Below are 19,232 nucleotides of genomic sequence, written 5' to 3'. Positions count from 1 at the left end.
CTGCGACTCCGCCCGGCTCGGCCTGCGGACTCGGGAGTTGCGGACTCCGGCTGTGGGAGGCGGTTGATCAGGAGGTCCGGACCACTGAGGAGGAGGATGTTCACCGTCGGGGTTCGGCGTCGGCGTTCCACCAGCCCGGCGTGAGGGCCTGAACATCGGGCCACCCGGGGCGGCGACTGCGGGTGCTAGGAAGGCCTCGACCACGAGTGAACATCTGGGAAGAACGGAGGGGAGGCTGGCTGGACTATGGTGCCTTCCTCACCTTGGTGCCACTGTGTTATGTTGTGTCGTGGACTTTCAGTGTTTGTGCTTTTTTTAAATTGTATTTTATTTTTAATATGTTTTATTATTTATTATTATTATTTATTTATTTTTATTCTTATGATACTGCCTGTAAGGGAAATTCATTTAGTTGTCTCTAACTGAGACAATGACAATAAATTTGAATACAATACAATACAATGTACACCGTGGATGGCTCGATTGTAATTATGTATTGTGTCGTCTTTTCGCTGACTGGTTAGCACGCAACAAAACATTCTTCACTGTACCTCGGTACATGTGACAATAAACCAAACTCAATATTGTAGCACCTTAAAATCCAAAAATCGTATTATATTAGGGGTACATGGGATAAAATCAGATGACTAACTCTTGAAAAAACGTATGCACGTTATTTATATTGAATTAGACTTTTATTCAGACTTAAAACATTTCTTTGGAAGATCAGATACATTTCCAGAGGATAAACATGCCATGGTTGGGTTTAAATTAAATAATAATTAATTCTAACCATTAAAATTTTTGAATTTAAAAAATACATTTACATCAATTATAAACAAGACAACATTAATTTTAGCCCATCTAAAGAAACAAGGAAATTATCAGCTCATGCTAAAATGCTAAAAACTCACAGAAAGCAAAACATTATAAAGAATGAGACGGAAGCAATTCCATTGATGTATTGTAACCATAAATAACTGCATTACTTTCAAAACCTGACCAAAGGAGAGTTGACATCCATGTTTTCTTTGTCAGCAGGGCTCAATAAAATCAGTGGAGAGCTGAAATCTATAAGCTATAATAGAAAATTGCACAATTAGCAAAAGTTTAAGAAAATCTAGATATACCGTCTTCAAAGAATTCTATTATACAGTAGATTATTAAAACCACTAAGCATGGTGACAGCTGTTCAAAATTATGCCAACCAATGCGCTTCAAATTGTTGTCTGCCTATATTTTATACGAAATCCTGTTTCGACCACCCATGCAGTCATCCTGTTTCAGGTTGTAACACCACTGTGGAAAAAACTCTCATTTTCTCTCTGGTTGTTTGCTTCTTTTTGTGCATCTCCAGCAAGGCCACTCTCTACTGTTCACCCCAGCTGCTGTTGAAAAGCAGACGAATAGCCGTCTTCCTTTAATCACCACTGCCCTTCTGCCATTAGGTACGAGTTCCAGGACTCAGACCCAGAGACCATGCAGGGATCAGTATTATTTTTCAACGCCAGGATAGTGTGAAACTTCAGAACCCTGTGCCCGCTGCCCTAGTTCTTGTTGGTGCCAATGTACTTGAGGCAGACACATGGCAACACTTCCCACCTGCACATGCACACACTGCAAGCACATGGGGGAGAGGGCAAAGAGGCTGAGTGGTCAAAGTAATGGCCAACAGATAGAAGTGGCAACTAGTGAGAGGGGAGGGAGCCCCCACTGTGACCAAGCATGCTGGTGACAGCGGCCTGAAGAAAGCACCATCCCCAGGGCCTACTGCGTGAGCTGCAACAACAGCTGCATCAACTGGATTGTGTGGTGGGTGAAGGACTCACAGGTGCACCTTGCGAGCCGAGGGGTGGTACCGGAAGGGGAGTGGAGGCAGTGCAAGCCGGGGTGGCATTGGCAGGCCCGACCTTTATAACCAAACCACGTTGAGGGGTCCATAAAAACGAGGGCTCACTGTATTGAAGAGATTCAAGGGGCCAAACAACCCACTCCTGCTCCCAAGATGAATATTCACAAAATGGTTCCCTGAAGGACTGGTAACATAGCAATGAAAGAGCTCCTGTATATTTTCGATTATCTTCATCTACATGGTCCATGATTCCCTCGCCCACCCCAAGTCTTCAACAATAATTGAAATACCCTAGTCCTATACCACGTGGTCTTCACTATATAAAGTAACAATTCCATTTCTGGTCCATTGCACTAAGCAAACAGATTCAACCTTGTATCCTTCATTTTTAGATATTTTAAATTATTGAGGACATAAACTCAAAGGATGCATTTAAAAGTTATAAAGCATTGCATAGAATTATGTAATTTATACTTAGAAGGTTGTGGGCAATAGTTTGTCACATGAAGAGATAAATTAGCAACATTTTTAAGATCATGCTTCCTGAAACAAAGACAGCCTGTATAAAAGTAGCTTACGGATTCGAGAGCCTTAAGTGGTGCAATTCTTTTGTGATCAGGAGTGTTGGAGAGATCAATAAGTGGACGATCATCAATTTTCCTAATTTTTGTATCAACTTCAACCAGAAAATTCTAAATAGGAGAACAGAATAAAAAGAACATATGAAATGGTCCACTTGGTGAACTATTGTTTCAATAGGCTAGGTAAGTTGCACTTTATTCATTTGAATAAAACTGTGTAATAGCTAAAATTCAAATAGTGTTTAAATAAAGAGCCATTATTAGTTAATAAAAGTAAAAGGTCATGCTTTACTTTTGTTTTCAAAAATGCAATACATTTTTGTCGTAGTTGGTATGCATACCTACCTCTTTGATTTGAACTTCAAATGCATTCTTTTTGGCTTTCTCTTGGCATGTGGTCTGCGTTTTATCAGGAGAGAAATCCAGAAAGCAAGGAACCAGAGGAGTAGGCATCTCATCTCCAGAGGAATTGGGTGAACAGAGAACCTGTGCCTTCTCCAATGGTTTTCGGTTATTACTGAAGAGAAAAAGTTAACATTATAACTATTGATTTCCTCTCTAGCTGTTCACAATCATCCTCAAATATCAAGCTATTCTCAATCTTTACCATATCCAAAAACATTCACGTGGAATACTGTATTCACACCTAATTTAACAGAATCATTGCATTACTCAGTGAACAAAGCAAATGCCTCCAACATTTCCATGGTTGATACTTCAAGTACACTCAAAATGCATTATAAAATGGCAGATATGGCTTTGAGCACAGCAAAATATTTATGACAAAATTGCATGACTAGTTTAATCAGGGAAGAAGTGGAGAGAAAATTGGAAATCATCCCTTTACTAAGACCAAAGATTTTCACACAGCATTTTCTACAAAAAGTCTGACATTTTACCCACAGATATTTCTAAATTTCAAAATAGTTAAAAACCAACTATCCTCTATCAAGCAAGCAAATGACTGAAGCACAGCAATTTTTTTCCCTCACCTTGCCAGAACAGCACCACTGGCTGGCATACTACGATTCTGATTAGATGTGGATTGCCGAGATAACGATCCAGGCATTGGTTGTGTTCGTGGAGTGAATGCTGGAATACTTGACAACCGCCGATTTAATGGTGTGGGCAAACCAGATAACGGTCTTGCATTAGGTGTCATTGAAACCCTTCTGTTTGTAACGTTAGGTGTTCGCAGCATTCCTCCAGCAAGAGGTTTGTTTGGAGTACTAGCCCCTATATTGCTGAAGAAGATTAAACATGAAATTAACAGGTTATAAACCAAAGGATTTATATGAAAATCACCTGTGGACAACTTAGAAAAAAAATCCAATATTTTAAAGGAAAAAAACAACAAAAATAGAGAATTAGCAAAAGGTGAAAGTAGGTTTATATTATGGCACAGCCAGAGCCATACAACACAGAAACTAGCCCTTCGGCCCAACCTATCCAAGCTGCCCCATCTAAGCTAGTCCCATTTAGGTTCATATCCCTATATAGCTTTCCTATCCATGTACTTGTCCAAATGTCTCCATGATCTCAGTCTCCTGCACTCCAAGGAATAAAGTCTTAATCTGCTCAACCCTTCTGTAGCTCAGGCCCTCGAGTCCTAGCAACATTCTTGTTAATCTTCTCTGCTCTTTCCACCTTAAATTACATATTTCCCATAGCATGGGACATAACCTTGATATTTTGTTCAGTTTATGTCCCATTTGGACATCCATGCAACTGGAACTATGTTGCACCAGAAACAAAGTCAAACCCGTGATAAGGTACCGCATGGTAGGCTGATAAGGAAGGTTAGATCACGTGACCCAGGGAAAGCTAGGTAATCAGCTACAGATTTGGCTTAATGATACGAAACAGAGGATGCTGGTGGTAGAAGGCTGTTTTTTAGGTTGGAGGCCTGTGACTTGTGGTGTCTCAGTGGTTGGTGTTGGGTCAGTGGCCATTTATCATCTACATCAACGGTTTGGATGAGAATGTACAATGCACAAGTAGGTTTGCAGATGACACTAAAATAGATGGTATCATAGACAGTGAAGAGTGTTATCAAGAGTTACAGTGTGATCTTGATCAGCTGCACTAGTGTGCCAACCAATAGCAAATGGAGCTTAATTGAACTAAGCATAAGGTGCTGCATTTTGGGACGTTAAACCAGGCTAGGACCTTCCCAATGAACAAGAGAGCTGTGGTGTGAGCTCTGGAAGAGGTGTCCTGGAAAATGATGTTTATTGTTTGAATGCATGGGTTTCATCTGAGTGCCTAGGTTTCCCTCCACATTCCAAAGACGTGCAGGTTTGTAGGTTAATTGGTTTCTGCTCATTTTCCCTAGTGCATAGGATAGAACTAGTGTATGGGTGATCGCTGGTCGGTGTTGACAGTGGGCCGAAGGGCCTGTTTCCATGCCATATCAGAAGTGTTGAATCAGATGTTGTGCATTTGTGTTCTAATAATGTCATATAGTCAATATGTAAATGAGAAGATTATTTGATGGAGGTGGCAGGTGAAGGGATAGAGAAACCATTACTGAAGGTTAATTGGTTAAAATTCAATAGCTTAAAATTGTATTCAATTGCAGGAAACACCACGGAACAAAAATGATGTGGTATCTGAATAAACGTAGGAGGTCAAGGGCTATAATGTAACAGGTCAGTTCCCAGATAATGACAAATGTTGACTGGAACAGAAACATGGAAGGAGATATTCAAATAGGACACTGCAAAATACAGCCATAGATTTGGATGTCAGCAATACAGACATGCAAGGCAGAGACTGGAAATAGAGACATAGCTCACATGAATAAATTAACTAAGGGAACGCATTTTGAAAAGTTTGATAAAGGTGATGCTGCAGAGTAAGCAGTGCCCACGTAATATTTATCTGATTTAAAAAAAGTACAAGCTTGATTTTTAACATTCTTTAGGCAAGGAAATTACCATCCTACTTTCTGTGGCCTGTGGATAGATGACTTTTGGGTTGGGACTCTTCTTCAGACTGATTATAGTTGGGTGGGGGGGGGGGGGGGGGGGGGGGAAAGAAGGAAAGAAAGCTGGCAAAAGAGATAGGTGTGGGCAAAGCCCGGCAACTAACTGATAGGTGGATACAGGTGAGGGGATTTGATAAGCAGATGGGTAGTCAAAGGCTAGAGATGAAAAGGAGTCAGTTAAGGAGAGGAAAGGAATGAAATGCAAATCGAGGGGGAGGAAGATAGGTGAAAGAGGATGGGGCACTCTGGTTGCTAACCATTTTAACTCTTTTGCCATTCCAATCTTTCTGTGCTGGACATCCTCCATGACTAGAGCAAGGCCACATGCAAACTGGAGAAACAGTTTGGGTATTCAACTTGGGTAGCACAACCCAATGATATGAACATTGAATTCTCCAGTTTCAAGCCACCCCCCTCACATTCTTGAGACCCATTTGTTCCACTATTTCACCCTCCCGCTTCCCCCCCCCCCCCCCCTGTCCCTGTCCACATCTGGCTGACTCACAGAGGTACTCCAGCACTCTGTTTTTTGTTGATAAACCAGCATCTGCAGTTCTTTGTGTCAACATACTTCATTAGCATTCCATTGTCAATATAGTCATGTGCAATTACCTTTCAAGTACACTGCACACCAATGGCTTCTTTGGTTGAGTTATTTTTGGTCTTATAGATCCAGGTGAAGATACTTAATGAGAGATCAAATTTTTAAAATGTTAAAAAAAAAAATTGCTGTACAAGAGAACAAGCTTTCTGAAAACTATTTCAATATCTCAACTGTACACAATAAACATCTAACCATTGACTTCTACTTGTGATACGTACACAAGTACTGTATTCAAAAGTTGAGATTTATTAAAAATCGCTCTAAGGTATACAAGAGCCATTTAACCATTTCAAACAATTGTTTATATTTACCACTGGACTTCTGTGCAGTTTGTAAAGATGGCTTTGCCTTTGAGCTTAGATCTTGTGAAAGTACATTTTCAGATTTGCTCAATTTGACAGGTGCATCAATCTTCTTACTAGTTGTCATGCTAATTCTCTGCAAGCCTTTATTTGATTGAGCCTGCGTCCCCGATCCTTGCCGATTCACTTTTCCAGCAGTGGAAAGTTTACAAATGTTAGTTGGTTTTAGTAATTTTGTGCTAGGAGCATTATGTGCACATGTAGAATTTGACAGTTTGCTTTTTGGTGCAGCAATTCTGCTGCCATTTTTTGGGGCTTGCAATCTGGAAACGTTCAATGGCTTGTTCAGAGACAATGCTGCAAAAAAACATACGTAATTTACATTATTATTTTGAAGAAATCCAACACGGAATTGCAGGCACTAGATAGTTGCAATATAAAAAGAACACCACAGATCACACAACGTCAGTGGAAAGAGAAACAATTATCATGTCAGGAATGGAAGACTTCCTCAAAACTAATGAAAAGTTCTAAAGCAGGGATCTAGACCTGAAATGTAAACCGTTTCTTTTTCCACAAATGCGGCCTGACCTAGAGTCATACAGCGTGAAGTCAGGCCCTTCAGCCTAACTTGCCCAAGCAACCACATGCCCCATCTACACAAGTCCCACCTGCCTGTGTTTGACCCATGTCCCTCTAAATCTATCCTATGCATGTAACTGTCTAAATGTTTCTTAAACGTTGTGATAGAACCTGCCTCAACTACCTCGTTCCATACAACTACAACTCTTTGCATTAAAAAAGTTGCCCCTCAGGTTCCAATTAAACCTCTCCCCCCCACCCCTCACCTTGAACCTATGTCCTCTGGTTCTTGATTCCCCTTCTCTGGTTATATTCCTCTCATGATTATGTACACCTCCATGTACACCTGCACTTCAAGACATAGTCTTAGCTCACACAACCTCTCCCAATAGCTTGGGCCTTCAAGTCCCGGCAACATCCTCGTAAATCTTTTCTGCACCCTTTCCAATTTAACAACATCCTTCCTATAACAGGGTGCCCAAAACTGAACACAATACTCTAAATATGGCCTCACCAATATCTTATACAATTGTAACATAAACTCCCAATGTATATACTTGATACTCTGACTGAGCCTTCTTGACCACCCTATCTACTTGTGATGCCACTTTCAAGGAACTATGTACCTGCACTCCTAGATCCCTCTTCGCGACAACATTTCCCAGAGCATTGGCCTTCACTGTGTAGGTCCTGCCCTGGTTTGACTTGCCAAAATGCAACAACTTACACTTCTCTGCACTCCATTAATCATTCCTCAGCCCACCTGCCCAAGATCCTGCTGCAATATTTGACAATCATCTTCACTGTCTACAATATCACCCACTTTAGTGTCATCTGAAAACTTACGAATCATGCCTTGTACGTTCTCATCCAAATCGTTGAAATAGATGACAAACAGCAATGGACCCAGCAACGAACCCAGACACCCCACTAGTCACAGGCCTCCACAACCTTCCACCATCACTCTCTGCTTCCTTCCATGAAGCCAATTTTGTATCCAGCCAGCCAGCTCTCTTTGGATTCCATGTGGTCAAATCTTCCATAGCAGCCTACCATGCAAAACCTGGACAGTTTTTCCAGCATTTTGCTCAAATATTGCAGTGCCAGAAGCAGCATGAATATTGTTACATGATGTAATTAGCTATTTTGCATTACCATTTCCAACTGCATTTTCAAATTTATTTAATGCAACCATCTTGAATGTCAGTTAATTCAAATAATTAGCCCTTTAATCTAGGCAGAGTTTCATGAATTTTAATTGCAATTTCCATTTTACAAAAATAATGTTTTTATTCCCCTATAAATTGCATCTTTCCATCTAATTCAAAATGAGGTTATAATTTATACATAAATTCATTTAAAAATATTACTTGTTCTAACCTTGTACATTTTTTGTTTAAAAGGCAGGCATCAAGAGTCCCACCACTTGTTAAAGAAATGTACATTTTTGACATTTAAGTATAGCTCATTTCTAGAAAACCACTGGTAGTAGAGTTTGAAAGTCATGAATTCAATCTACTTTGCTGTGAGAGGATGACAATCGGCTTATTTGACTGCAGAGGTGTGTAAAACAAGAAAGTATGAGAAGAAACAGTCATCTATTTCATTGCTTACAAATGGTGAGCTGCAGACAAATTGGTCTTCTTGAAGGGAGAAAAGACAATATTCAATTTAGGAGTTTGACGTCAGAGGGTTGGTCACTATCGTGGCCATACACTCCCCTTGAACTGGAAGCATTTTTGAGTCCTTCTGAACAGAGCTTTAGAAAGAAGATAATAAAATCCAACCATTGTTAAGTTCAATTAATACATGGGGCTTCTATGCAATGTGTTCTTTAATTGACTGCAATATGTTTCTGATTTATTCCTTCTATTTAACATACATTTCCAAAATGGCACCTAACCCAGGTGTAATTACTGAATTACTGTAATGAACATTACCCAATGGTTCCAGACATGGATTGGAATGAAAATGAGAAGATTGGATTAACATTAAAACCTTATCCATTCCTAACAAAATATTAGAAAATGCAAAATGAAGCCCACTGTTAAAAGTCAAAGCTAGTACGCTCAAAACAGACTAGTCTTGGATTGTTTGAGGATTTTTTCTAGTACAGATTCCAGAGAGGCACACAAGATACCATCTTTGTTTCCAGGAATATAAGAGTTTATCTACAATGCCTCTCTGGTGTCAGATAGATTCAAAGAGATGATCTCCACATTTTCACTTAAATTTAATATAAAATAATAATTTTTTAAATAAAGCAATTCAACTTTAGATAGAAAATAGCTTTAGATAGAAAATTGGCTCACTGGCTGTTCAAATAAAGGACAGGTGCAGTATGATGCTAACCATAAAAACTACCATTAGGTTATTAGAGGCCCTAATGGTATCAGGGTATGTTTTGTTATCTGTGGAACGTCCACAACCCCAAGCTTCGGACAACAAAAACAAAGTGATAGTGCACACCTCTGTAAACAAAGCAATTGTCAAACGGGGCCACACAATTAAAGTCACACACAAAAAAAACTGTCCTTGTATGTATTACAAGAACCAGTAAAAACATTCAGAAAACCAATAAATAGGCAACTCAATCATTTACTTCTCTATACGGGACATACCGTAGAAGTGCTTCAAGCTTCAACTTTGAGCCAGGACTAAGTACTCTCAGGAGAAAGCAACTTTAGATTTAATTAAGGGAGACACAAAATGCTGGAGTAACTCAACGGGACAGGCAGCATCTCTGGAGGGAAGGAATGGGTGACGTTTCGGATCGTGACAAATCAGTTTACAGTAACCAATGGAATAATACCTCTGCAATGGTTTACTCATTATTCTCCCCTTGTACACAACATTACATTCCATTTTTTTTTTTTTAAAGGACAATACAGAAAACGTAATGTTAAGTTAAGCAAACCATTGGATTGCACAGCACAAAATTTGAATAAACATGAAAACATTTCCACAAGTTGGAAATTAAAATTTTAACTTACACCGTCGAACGGACGGGGATGTACGAAGACTAGAATGAAGACTGGACGTAGATGATGAAACGCGATTGAGAGCCCTTCCTGTTAAACTACCACCATTGTTCCTCATGGAATTTGAAGTCTTAGACCCAGATTGTTTAGGTGGGCAGAGCTGCAATAATAAAAAAAATCAATTTCAAACGGGTGCACGACAATAGTTTTTTTTTCCTTCATCAGTTTGAGTTTCTCTTGTGCTGCATGAAGTACAATGACCACACACACACCTGGCCTACTGCGTAACAAATTGCACCTATGCCACAAAAGTGCCAGACAGCGCCCATTTATATCAAGATAGGACAACCATTTAGTCCATGTTCACAATTTCGGAACCGTTGTTATTAATGTCCTACATATTAATTCCCTCTATTTGGGACACAGTGGATACTAACAGTAGTGGCACAGTGGTGCAGAGGTTGAGATGCTGCCTTACAGAGCCAGAGACCCAGGTTAGATCCTGACTATGGGTGCTATCTGCATGGAATTTCTACGTTCTCCCTCTGACCGCGTGGGTTTTCTCCGGGTGTTCCGGTTTCCTCGTAATCTCACAGTCTTTAGTCATGACAAGTGCAGCAGGTGATGCAGTCACCTGGGAACTGTATCAGCAGGTTCTCATACACGTAATAACATTAGTCTTTCATTGTTGCAGACCCAAATTCTGGAGCATATCACCCGACAGAACTGTGGAAGTACATTCACAAGAAAAACAAGCTTCTTACTACTGGAGAACAGAAACCATGTTGATAAATAAATAATTCTAGATCTTGTCCTTGGCTGTTAAAAAATATTATCTTAACATTTAAAACTTTGCATCTAATCAGCCCATCATGTTAACTCTAAATACTAACAATAAACAACTGAAACTAACTGCCAACAAAGGTTTTTGAAGCAATCGCGATATTTTGATTTTCCTTACCAAAACTAAAAATTGCTTACATTTTCCGATGGCATGGATTTTGTTGGTTCACATATTGGTGGTTGATCTCTTAAAACTTCCTTGAAATTTGTGGTCTCAGTACACGCACCAATTTCGTCATCGTTCAAAGAGGATGAATCTCCAGAGCTTTGTGTGGGTTGTATAGAATGGTTGGTTGCCTGAACAGCAGCTTTCTTAGGTGACTTTAATGGAATAACAAGACAAGCTTGGGAATTGTCTCCAGACTTGTTCCAAATTCCAGGTTGATGCAACTTCAGTGGAGTATTTCGAATTACAGAGGTAATTTTCCTTGGAGAATCCGAGCTGGTAAAACCCTTTAGAAGGGACAGATGTAATCTGGATTCCTCTATAAATTGTTCCACCGATTTATTGTGCATGATTTTAGCGCCCATTTCCTTAGATTTATGCTCTACTTGGTTTTCATAATGTTGTGCTAACAAGTTGGCTTCTCTAAAAACATCAACAAACTTGCCCATGTTTGGAGGACTCCAGTTCAATGTTTCTGGCAACTCTAAACTTTTTTCTTCTTTGCAGTTTAAATCAATGCCAACGGCAACGCATTTTTCCGTATGTCCAATTGATTCAAGGAAAACTTCATCTTCCTCATCACTTTTTCCACTGGAGATAAAACAAAACAATTTAAGACTATTGTATCAGTGTTTAATTCTCTTTTGTTGAAACACAAACTTTAATCTTCCTCCTTAGTTATGCCTAGATAATGTTTCTGCAGTTAACCCTAAACTATGCTTCCTCAAACCACAACCCAGCTGCTAACTTGTTCCTGGACAAATCAAAGACTCCTGAACAACTCTCTCTTCAGTCCTCATCACCATGAAGAATTTGAACACTCTTCCATTTCCATGCTTTGAAACATTTGGAGATTTAAAATTTATCTGTCCATATTTCCTGTGTATTTCAAACTAAAACTACAAAATGTTATATAACTTGCTATCTGTATCTCCAAGCTCTCTAGCAACAAAGAGGGATGTTACTTTGTCTTAGAGGAAGTAGGAAACTAGGAAATTGCATAATTCCATTGTTAAATAGCAAGCTGTTTTCCTCTAGAGATCACTATATATCAGCCAGAAATCTTTGTTTATTCCAAACTTAGCTATCTTTAAATCCAATTACACTTTAATTTGCAGTCCAATTCAGAGCTGACCATCATCGGAGGACCCTGAATCGGAGGAGGCGCTGTCCTGAACGGCTGCCTGTCCTGCAGCTGTCCGTTTTTTCCCCTTCTTTTTTATTATTTTTAGTTCGTTAAATGTACAGTCAGGGGGTCTAAATCTTTTATGTGTGGGGGGTGGTGGGGGGGAAGGGGGAAACTGCTTTTCTAAGTCCCTACCTGGTCGGAGGGGTTGCCTTCCTCCGTGCAGCGTCTTCGACCTGTCCTCGCGGCCTACCAGCGGGTCCTGGAGCGACGTTTCCCTGAGGGGACCTGGCCAGAACATCGGCGTTGGCGGCGGCTTTGGCGGCGCAGAACATCGGCTTTGGCGGCGGCACAGCGCTGGAGCGCTATTGCGGAGCGGGCGATGCCTTTCCTGGGTCGCCGCGCTGGAACTCCGGTATGCTGCGACAGCCGAGGAAAACATCGTGGAGCCGCGGTTCTGCGGAGCGGCCAGCTGTGGCGTTTGAACTTACATCTCGCCGAGATCACCAGTGTGCGGAGCTCCGTCTAGCGTGGTCTGTTGGCTTGGAAGCCGCAGGCTCCGGTGGGAAGGCGGCCGTTCCTGGCACCCCAAGCTGCTGAGGGTTCTCCCGACGCTGGAGTACCATCACCCGGCGAGAACATCGGGCGCCGTGGCGGCGACTGTGGAGGCCTCAATAGGCCCGACTATGGGTGGACAAGTGGATGGGGACTGGACTTTGTGCCTTCCCCCACAGTGGGAATCACTGTGGGGGGATGTTTTGGTGTTGAATTTCTTTGAATACTGTGTTGTATTTTTATTAGTGTGCTGCATGGACATCAGAATTTCCCCTGAATAAGGGGATTAATAAAGTATTTATCTATCTATCTATCTATCTATCTATCTATCTATCTATCAACTCAAAATGTTTTATATTACAATCAATTCAACCCATTCTCCTACCTAAATAGGCTCTCTTTGGAGAACATTTAAGCTAGATGCACAATAGCCATAGTTTTGAAACTGTCAAATAGATTACTTATACTTTTTGAATGCAGGGAAGCAAAGCAATGAGCCAAAGAATTAAAGCACTAAACTTGTGGGCTTCACAGACAAACCATCATTGAACTGGTCAATTTCATCTAGGTACACCTCTAGGTTTCCAGCATTTTCTGTTTTTATTAAAACATTGTTTCTTCTATCAATTTTGCTAGCAGTAGATATTAAAACACTGTACCCCACAATAATTACAGTACTTTAGAACTAAATGTAGTTTCAACATGTTTCCAGTTACCCAAGGAACAGGAAGGAACTTTAAGAAATTTAACTATACTTTCCCTAGTGTTGTGAAACTTTGAAATACTCTGCCCCATATAACTGCAAGATAAAAGCATTGAATATATTCAAGAATAGATCAATAGACTGTTGACAGAGTCAAGGGATAATGTACAGACAGTACAACAGTTAGAGCTGCTTCTTTAGTTTCAGGAATCTAGATTCAACACTGACATCAGGCCCTACTTAAGGGCAGTTTATATGTCCTGCGCATTCTGCAGGTAGACCAAGGTTCTTCCACATAATAAAGACATGCTGGTAGTTTAATTGGCTAATGTAAACTAGCCCTTAGCTTAGATTAATAGCAAAAAGAATCAAAGAGTATGTGGAGATGCAATGATGTAGGGAAGTGCGGGGCGAGCAATGAGACTGTTCTCGTAGGAGCAGTCATGGATCAGGAGCCCTTCAACTTTGCAATTCAAACATGCATTTAGTGACTGGAGTAAATGAGGATGCGATTCAGACGTGAACTTAATGAACGGAGGAACAGACGAAAGGGGCACACCATAACTGAAGCAGCAGTAGGCCAGGTTTCATACAGTTAAAGATAAGTGACTAGCATAAATTAGATTTTCGGTTTAATCCGCCTCAAGAACCATACAGGGAAAAAAACCCACAACTGCCAAGTTAAGACAACAGTCAGTGAAAACCGAAGTTATCTCATACATGTAGCTTATTAGTGACTAATAAATTTACTGGGACACAAGATATTTGCAGCAAAAACAGAATGGACTAGGATTAAACCAAGGAACATGCTGTTATTACTTCTTTAAGCACAAGAAAGTCAATCTATTATGGCTTCATTCGCTTGCCCCAGAGGACCATGAAAGATCTCAACCTCATCACCTATTTCCTTTCATTTTATTTATATTCAATAATCAGGCAACCTAAAAATAAGGATGTCGACCGGAAACGTCACCCATTCCTTTTCTTCAGAGATGCTGCCTGTCCCGCTGAGTTGCTCCAACATTTTGTGCCTATCTTCAACTTAAAAACTATTTGCAATACTTCCACCAGTAACATTCTTGACACCATTTATTAAACTTGTTTTGTTTGCTATCTTGTCTAAACTATTCATGAAGTTGGAATGTCAGATTGAATTATATACAAAGCATGCACTTGTCAAAATATTTACCAAAAATACAAATACCCTTCTTTCTCGAGAGATACATCAAACATAATATGGGAGTACTGTCAGTAACTTATTTTCTTTCAGATCATTTGAAAATTTCTATCTGGATCACGACAATTTTAATAAAATTGTATTCTCCAAGAGTCACCAATTTATATAGCTCTAAAGAATTCCCGTCAAATGTTTCATCTTGTTTGCCTTCCAGCAGATCCATTGGCATCATACAGAATTGATGATAGGCACAGGACTATAGATTTTGATAAAATGATCATTTCAAACTGCTCATTTAGATTGTGTTCTCATAATTATGACTATAATTATAAACTATATTAAGCACATCCTGTATCAATATTCTAAAATGGAGAAAATCTTGCACACTTTATCTCGAAGGTACTCCCTGCCCATTAGCTGATCAGGTATTGCCAAATGCAACACAATCCTTTCCTGGAATTATATGGAATCTTGTTCCAAAAAAACATTTGATAAGATAATCACTGTTTATGGACAAGATTAAGAAAGTGAAAAATGTTACCTTGTAGGAGATAACAGAATGTCAAAGTCAGAATTCTCCTCAGACAAAAGATTGAAATCTGAAAATACAAATCATATTCTGAACTCATTTGACAATTAGAAGACAAACAAATAACATTATTGTAATTAAAACTTAGAGCTTCAATTTAAAGTCAGTATCCAATTATGACAAATCACGAGTAAAAACAATATATTTATGCATTACTTTTTTACTGATTTCTATAATTTAAATTAAACATGCAAACTATTAATCAAAAGAAACTTCACAGCAAACAATTTCCTTTTCTGCAATCTCTGCAGTTTCCAGTCATCACAAGATGGTTATGATGGATACCCACTATCCAACTGCTATCACTGAATTCTTGAGCGCATCCTGCCCATTCATTGAACTGCTTCCTTTCCCACCATGGTTAATATTAACAGGTTACACATATTCATATAGGCTAAATAACTTCCTTGACTCTTAAAAATAGCACACATGGATGACTAATTAAACTAGTTGAGATATCGGGGCACCAAATCAACCAGCTCTCTCTCAAAATTGCTCTTTTTTTTGTAATGTCAGCTTGAAAGATAGTAACACAGTTAATGTCTCACTCAAGCATAGATTATAATGTGGAAATCAATCAAAAGCTTTCATTACCAATTAATGGAACCAGAACATGCACACAAGCAGGTCTGACCCACTTTTTACATATTGTTGAGTGTTTAGGAAAGTACAAACTGATATTAGCTAAAATGAGTCAACTCCTTGTGGCTGGATTACTACAGGCAACATAAGTGTGAACGTTTAATTACCATTCGACAAATCCATTCCTTTTCTTTCTGATCTCTGCAGCTGGTGAAAACTGAGGATTCAAATTTAAAAAATATATAAATAAACAATATAGACAGACAAATATATAAAAGTCTTAAAGGACATTTCAGTACTTGCTCTTCAAACGCATACACAAACACCAACAATTCAATTCCCCGATTGGTCTCATTCATAATACTTACATACATGTCCACATGCCCAAGATAGAGAATGTACCATTTTTCTCATACCTATCCCTTGACCATGACCTCAATGGCAAACACCAGCCCTAAAATCACGACTGCTCTCATCACCTCCCGTTCATAGTCACTAAGCTGAAGTTCACCTTACCCCACACTGCCCAGTTTCTTTCTCCTTCCCAAATTCCACAAGCAGGACTCTCCGGCAATGCTTCTGCCCGTTCCTGCCCCACCAAACTAAGAGAAACATAGAAAATATGTGTAGAAGTAGACCATTCAGCCCTTCGTGCCAGCACCACCATATAATATGATCATGGCAGATCATCCAAAATCAGTACCCCTTTCCTGTTTTCTCCACATATCCTTGATTCTGGTAGCCCTAAGAGCTATATGCAACTCTATCTTGAATACATTCAGTGAATTGGCCTTCACTGCCTTCTGTGGCAGAGAATTCTATAGATTCCCAACTCTCTGGGAGAAAAAGTTTTTCCTCATCCGAGTCCAAAATGGCATACCCCTTATTGTTAAACTGTGACCACCTGGGTCTGGACTCTAACATCGGGAACATTTTTCCTGTATCTAGCCTATCCAATCCCTTAGAATTTTTATGTTTCTGTAAGATCCCCTCCCATCCTTCTAAATTTCAGTGAATTTATGCCCAGTCGATCCATTCTTTCATCATATGTCGGTCCTGCCATCCCGGGAATTAACCTGGTAAACCTACACTGCACTCCCTCAATAGGAAGAATGTCCTTCCTCAAATCAAGAGACCAAAACTGCATACAATACTTCATATGTGGTCTCACCAGGGCCCTGCTTTCAAAAGAGTTGGATAGAGCTCTTAATGATAGCAGAGTCAGGGGATATGGGGAAAAGGCAGAATCGAGGTACTGAGTGTGGATGATCAGCCATGATCACAGTGAATGGCGGTGCTGGCTCGAAGGGCCGAATGGCCTACTCCTGCATCTATTGTCTGTACAACTGCAGTAGAACCTCCTTGCTCCTATACTCAAATCCTCTCGCTATGAAGGCCAACATGCCATTTGCTTTCTTCACTGCCTGCTGTACCTGCACGCTTATTTTCAGTGACTGATGTACAAAGACACCCAGGTCTCGTTGCACCTCCCCTTTTCCTAATCTGACACCATTCAGCTAATCATCTGCCTTCTTGTTCTTGCCTCCAAAGCGGATAACCTCACATTTATCCACATTATACTGCATCTGCCCACTCACCCAACCTATCCAAGTCACCCTGCAGCCTCATAGCATCCTCCCCACAGCTCACATTGCCACCCAGCTTTGTGTCACATGCAAACTTGGAGATGTCATGTTTAATTTATTTGTCTAAATCGTAATTCCTTTATCTCAAACCTACTCATACCAAATACTTATCTTATCTCCCTCTTGTACAATCCCTTCCAACTAACATCTGAGACAACTCACAACCTTTACCCCACTTCAATCACTTCCGATTCCCAGGCCCCATCACCTCATCCAATCCTTTTACATCTCCATGTCCCACCAGGAAAGCTCAGGGCCATTCAGCTTTTCCTTAAACAAAGACCAAATCAGCTCCCCTGAACTAACACTCTCCTCCACAACAACTTTTGACTCCCCTCACTTGCTCCACGTCAAAAGTACATCCATAGGCTCTCACTGGGCACCAGCTATGCTCCTCTTTTGTTGGTAATGTTGGACACTCCTTTCTCCAAACGCATCTTGGCGCCATTCCACAACTCTTTCTCTGCTACATTGATGACTGTACCAGGGTTGCCTCCTGCACACATGCTGAATTTATTGATTTCCTCTCCCACTCTGCCTCTTGCAAGACCACCATCCCTTACTCTCAATTTCTCCATCTCCACTGCACCTTCTTCCAAGATAAACCTTTTCACTGTAGGACATTCAAGATACCTTCTCTTTGAGTAAACGTGGCTTCTCCCTTACTGTTGTGGTTGCAGCCTTCAACAGTGTCTCCTGTGTCCCGTAGTTCTGCTCTTATTTTAAGCGTTCAAGCAACATTTCCAAACAACTACAGGTTTACATCGAATCCCTGTTCTGTTGATTTGACAATCAATTGCATGTTAAATGCGTTTGAGCAGTAATGAAAACAGGCGACCTATTTCAATAACAATGAACTATAATATACCAACTCCCCTTCGGGCCTTTGCATCAGCCTAGCAAACTGCCCACTACATCCAACAGCCCCCCGGTACACGGGCCAGGCCGGGTGAGGGAGGGTTGCGGGGTGAAGCACAGTCTGCCCACTGTGACTGTACCGCTGATCCCAGGCTGTGCCCACCGCCGGTCTGCGGCCTCAGTGTGAGGCGACAGCACCCTTGCTCCACGCCCCGCAAGGCCCCCTCTTACCCGCAGACACTCTCCTCACTCTCCTCACCTACCGCACCGGCTCCAACTTTGCTCCTTCCACAGTTTCAAATCCGATCCTCGCTGCTCATTGGCGGGTTTAAACGAAGCCGTTAACGACACTGCGCTTGCGCCGCGCTGGCAATGCATCCCGGGACTTGTAGTTCAACTGTGAGTTCCCGCGTGCTGCGCCTGCGCCGGCAATGCACCCTTTTCTTCTTCTTTTTTTTAAATTTTATTATGAAACTACTTTTATTCAAAAAATAAAAATAAACAGAGTATTAACACAATCAAAGACTGCCTATGCTGACAGTTTACAAACAAATGATCGTCAAATTAATAACGTCAACGTCAACTGGACCCACGAATGGCCGTTGAAGGCCGAGTGTTCCGTTTATCAACAAAACACTCGACCTTCAATGGCGACCAGTATTCATGGAAAGCCTCCAAAGTCCCCATGGACACCACGTGTTCCCTCTTAACACTTAAACAAAATTATCAAATTAAAATATTAACATTCTTATCGATAATATATTCAACCTCCTGTGGTGACCAGCGTGCACAGAAGGCCTCCACAGTCCCCATGGACACCGCGTGTTTCTTTTCTAGGGACACGCGAGCTCGGACGTAACCCCGGAAAAGGGGCAGGCAGGCAACCGGTGTGCGGCCATCGACTGCCCGCTGCCTGGACCCGCGAATGGCCATCTTGGCCAGGCCCAGGAGCAGACCGACAGGGAGACCCACTTCTCCCTCCCATCCTTCCCATCCTTCCCCCCTCTGCGTGCCCATAAATTAATAGTGTTGGACTAAAATGTAGCCAAAACTTGAGGAGCAGCCCTTTCAGATATTCGAACAGTGGCTGCAACCT

General features: G+C 40.9%; 1 protein-coding gene across 5 annotated transcripts; it reads right to left on the bottom strand.

Annotated features, from left to right (window-relative positions):
• Nucleotides 1-676: 676 nt before the first annotated feature.
• On the bottom strand, nucleotides 677-18,529 carry gtse1 (G2 and S-phase expressed 1). 5 transcript variants are annotated; one of them, XM_033039738.1, is made up of 11 exons: nucleotides 18,396-18,529; nucleotides 15,800-15,849; nucleotides 15,003-15,060; nucleotides 10,873-11,491; nucleotides 9,904-10,051; nucleotides 6,338-6,685; nucleotides 6,035-6,107; nucleotides 3,426-3,677; nucleotides 2,779-2,950; nucleotides 2,431-2,544; nucleotides 677-1,078 (listed from the first exon to the last, which is right to left on the bottom strand). In XM_033039738.1, the coding sequence occupies exons 1-11, from the start codon at nucleotides 18,512-18,514 to the stop codon at nucleotides 992-994; spliced, it is 2,040 nt and encodes a 679-aa protein (XP_032895629.1). In that variant the 5' UTR covers nucleotides 18,515-18,529; the 3' UTR covers nucleotides 677-991. The 5 variants fall into 5 exon arrangements, with proteins under 5 accessions (XP_032895629.1, XP_032895631.1, XP_032895632.1 ...); XM_033039740.1 differs by having other exon boundaries at nucleotides 18,405-18,529; XM_033039741.1 differs by having other exon boundaries at nucleotides 18,400-18,479.
• Between the last annotated feature and the right edge of the window lie 703 nt (nucleotides 18,530-19,232).

This window comes from Amblyraja radiata, chromosome 21 (genome assembly GCF_010909765.2).
Source record: "Amblyraja radiata isolate CabotCenter1 chromosome 21, sAmbRad1.1.pri, whole genome shotgun sequence".
NCBI classification, from domain to species: domain Eukaryota; kingdom Metazoa; phylum Chordata; class Chondrichthyes; order Rajiformes; family Rajidae; genus Amblyraja; species Amblyraja radiata.
This window is presented reverse-complemented; position numbering and strand designations above follow the sequence as displayed.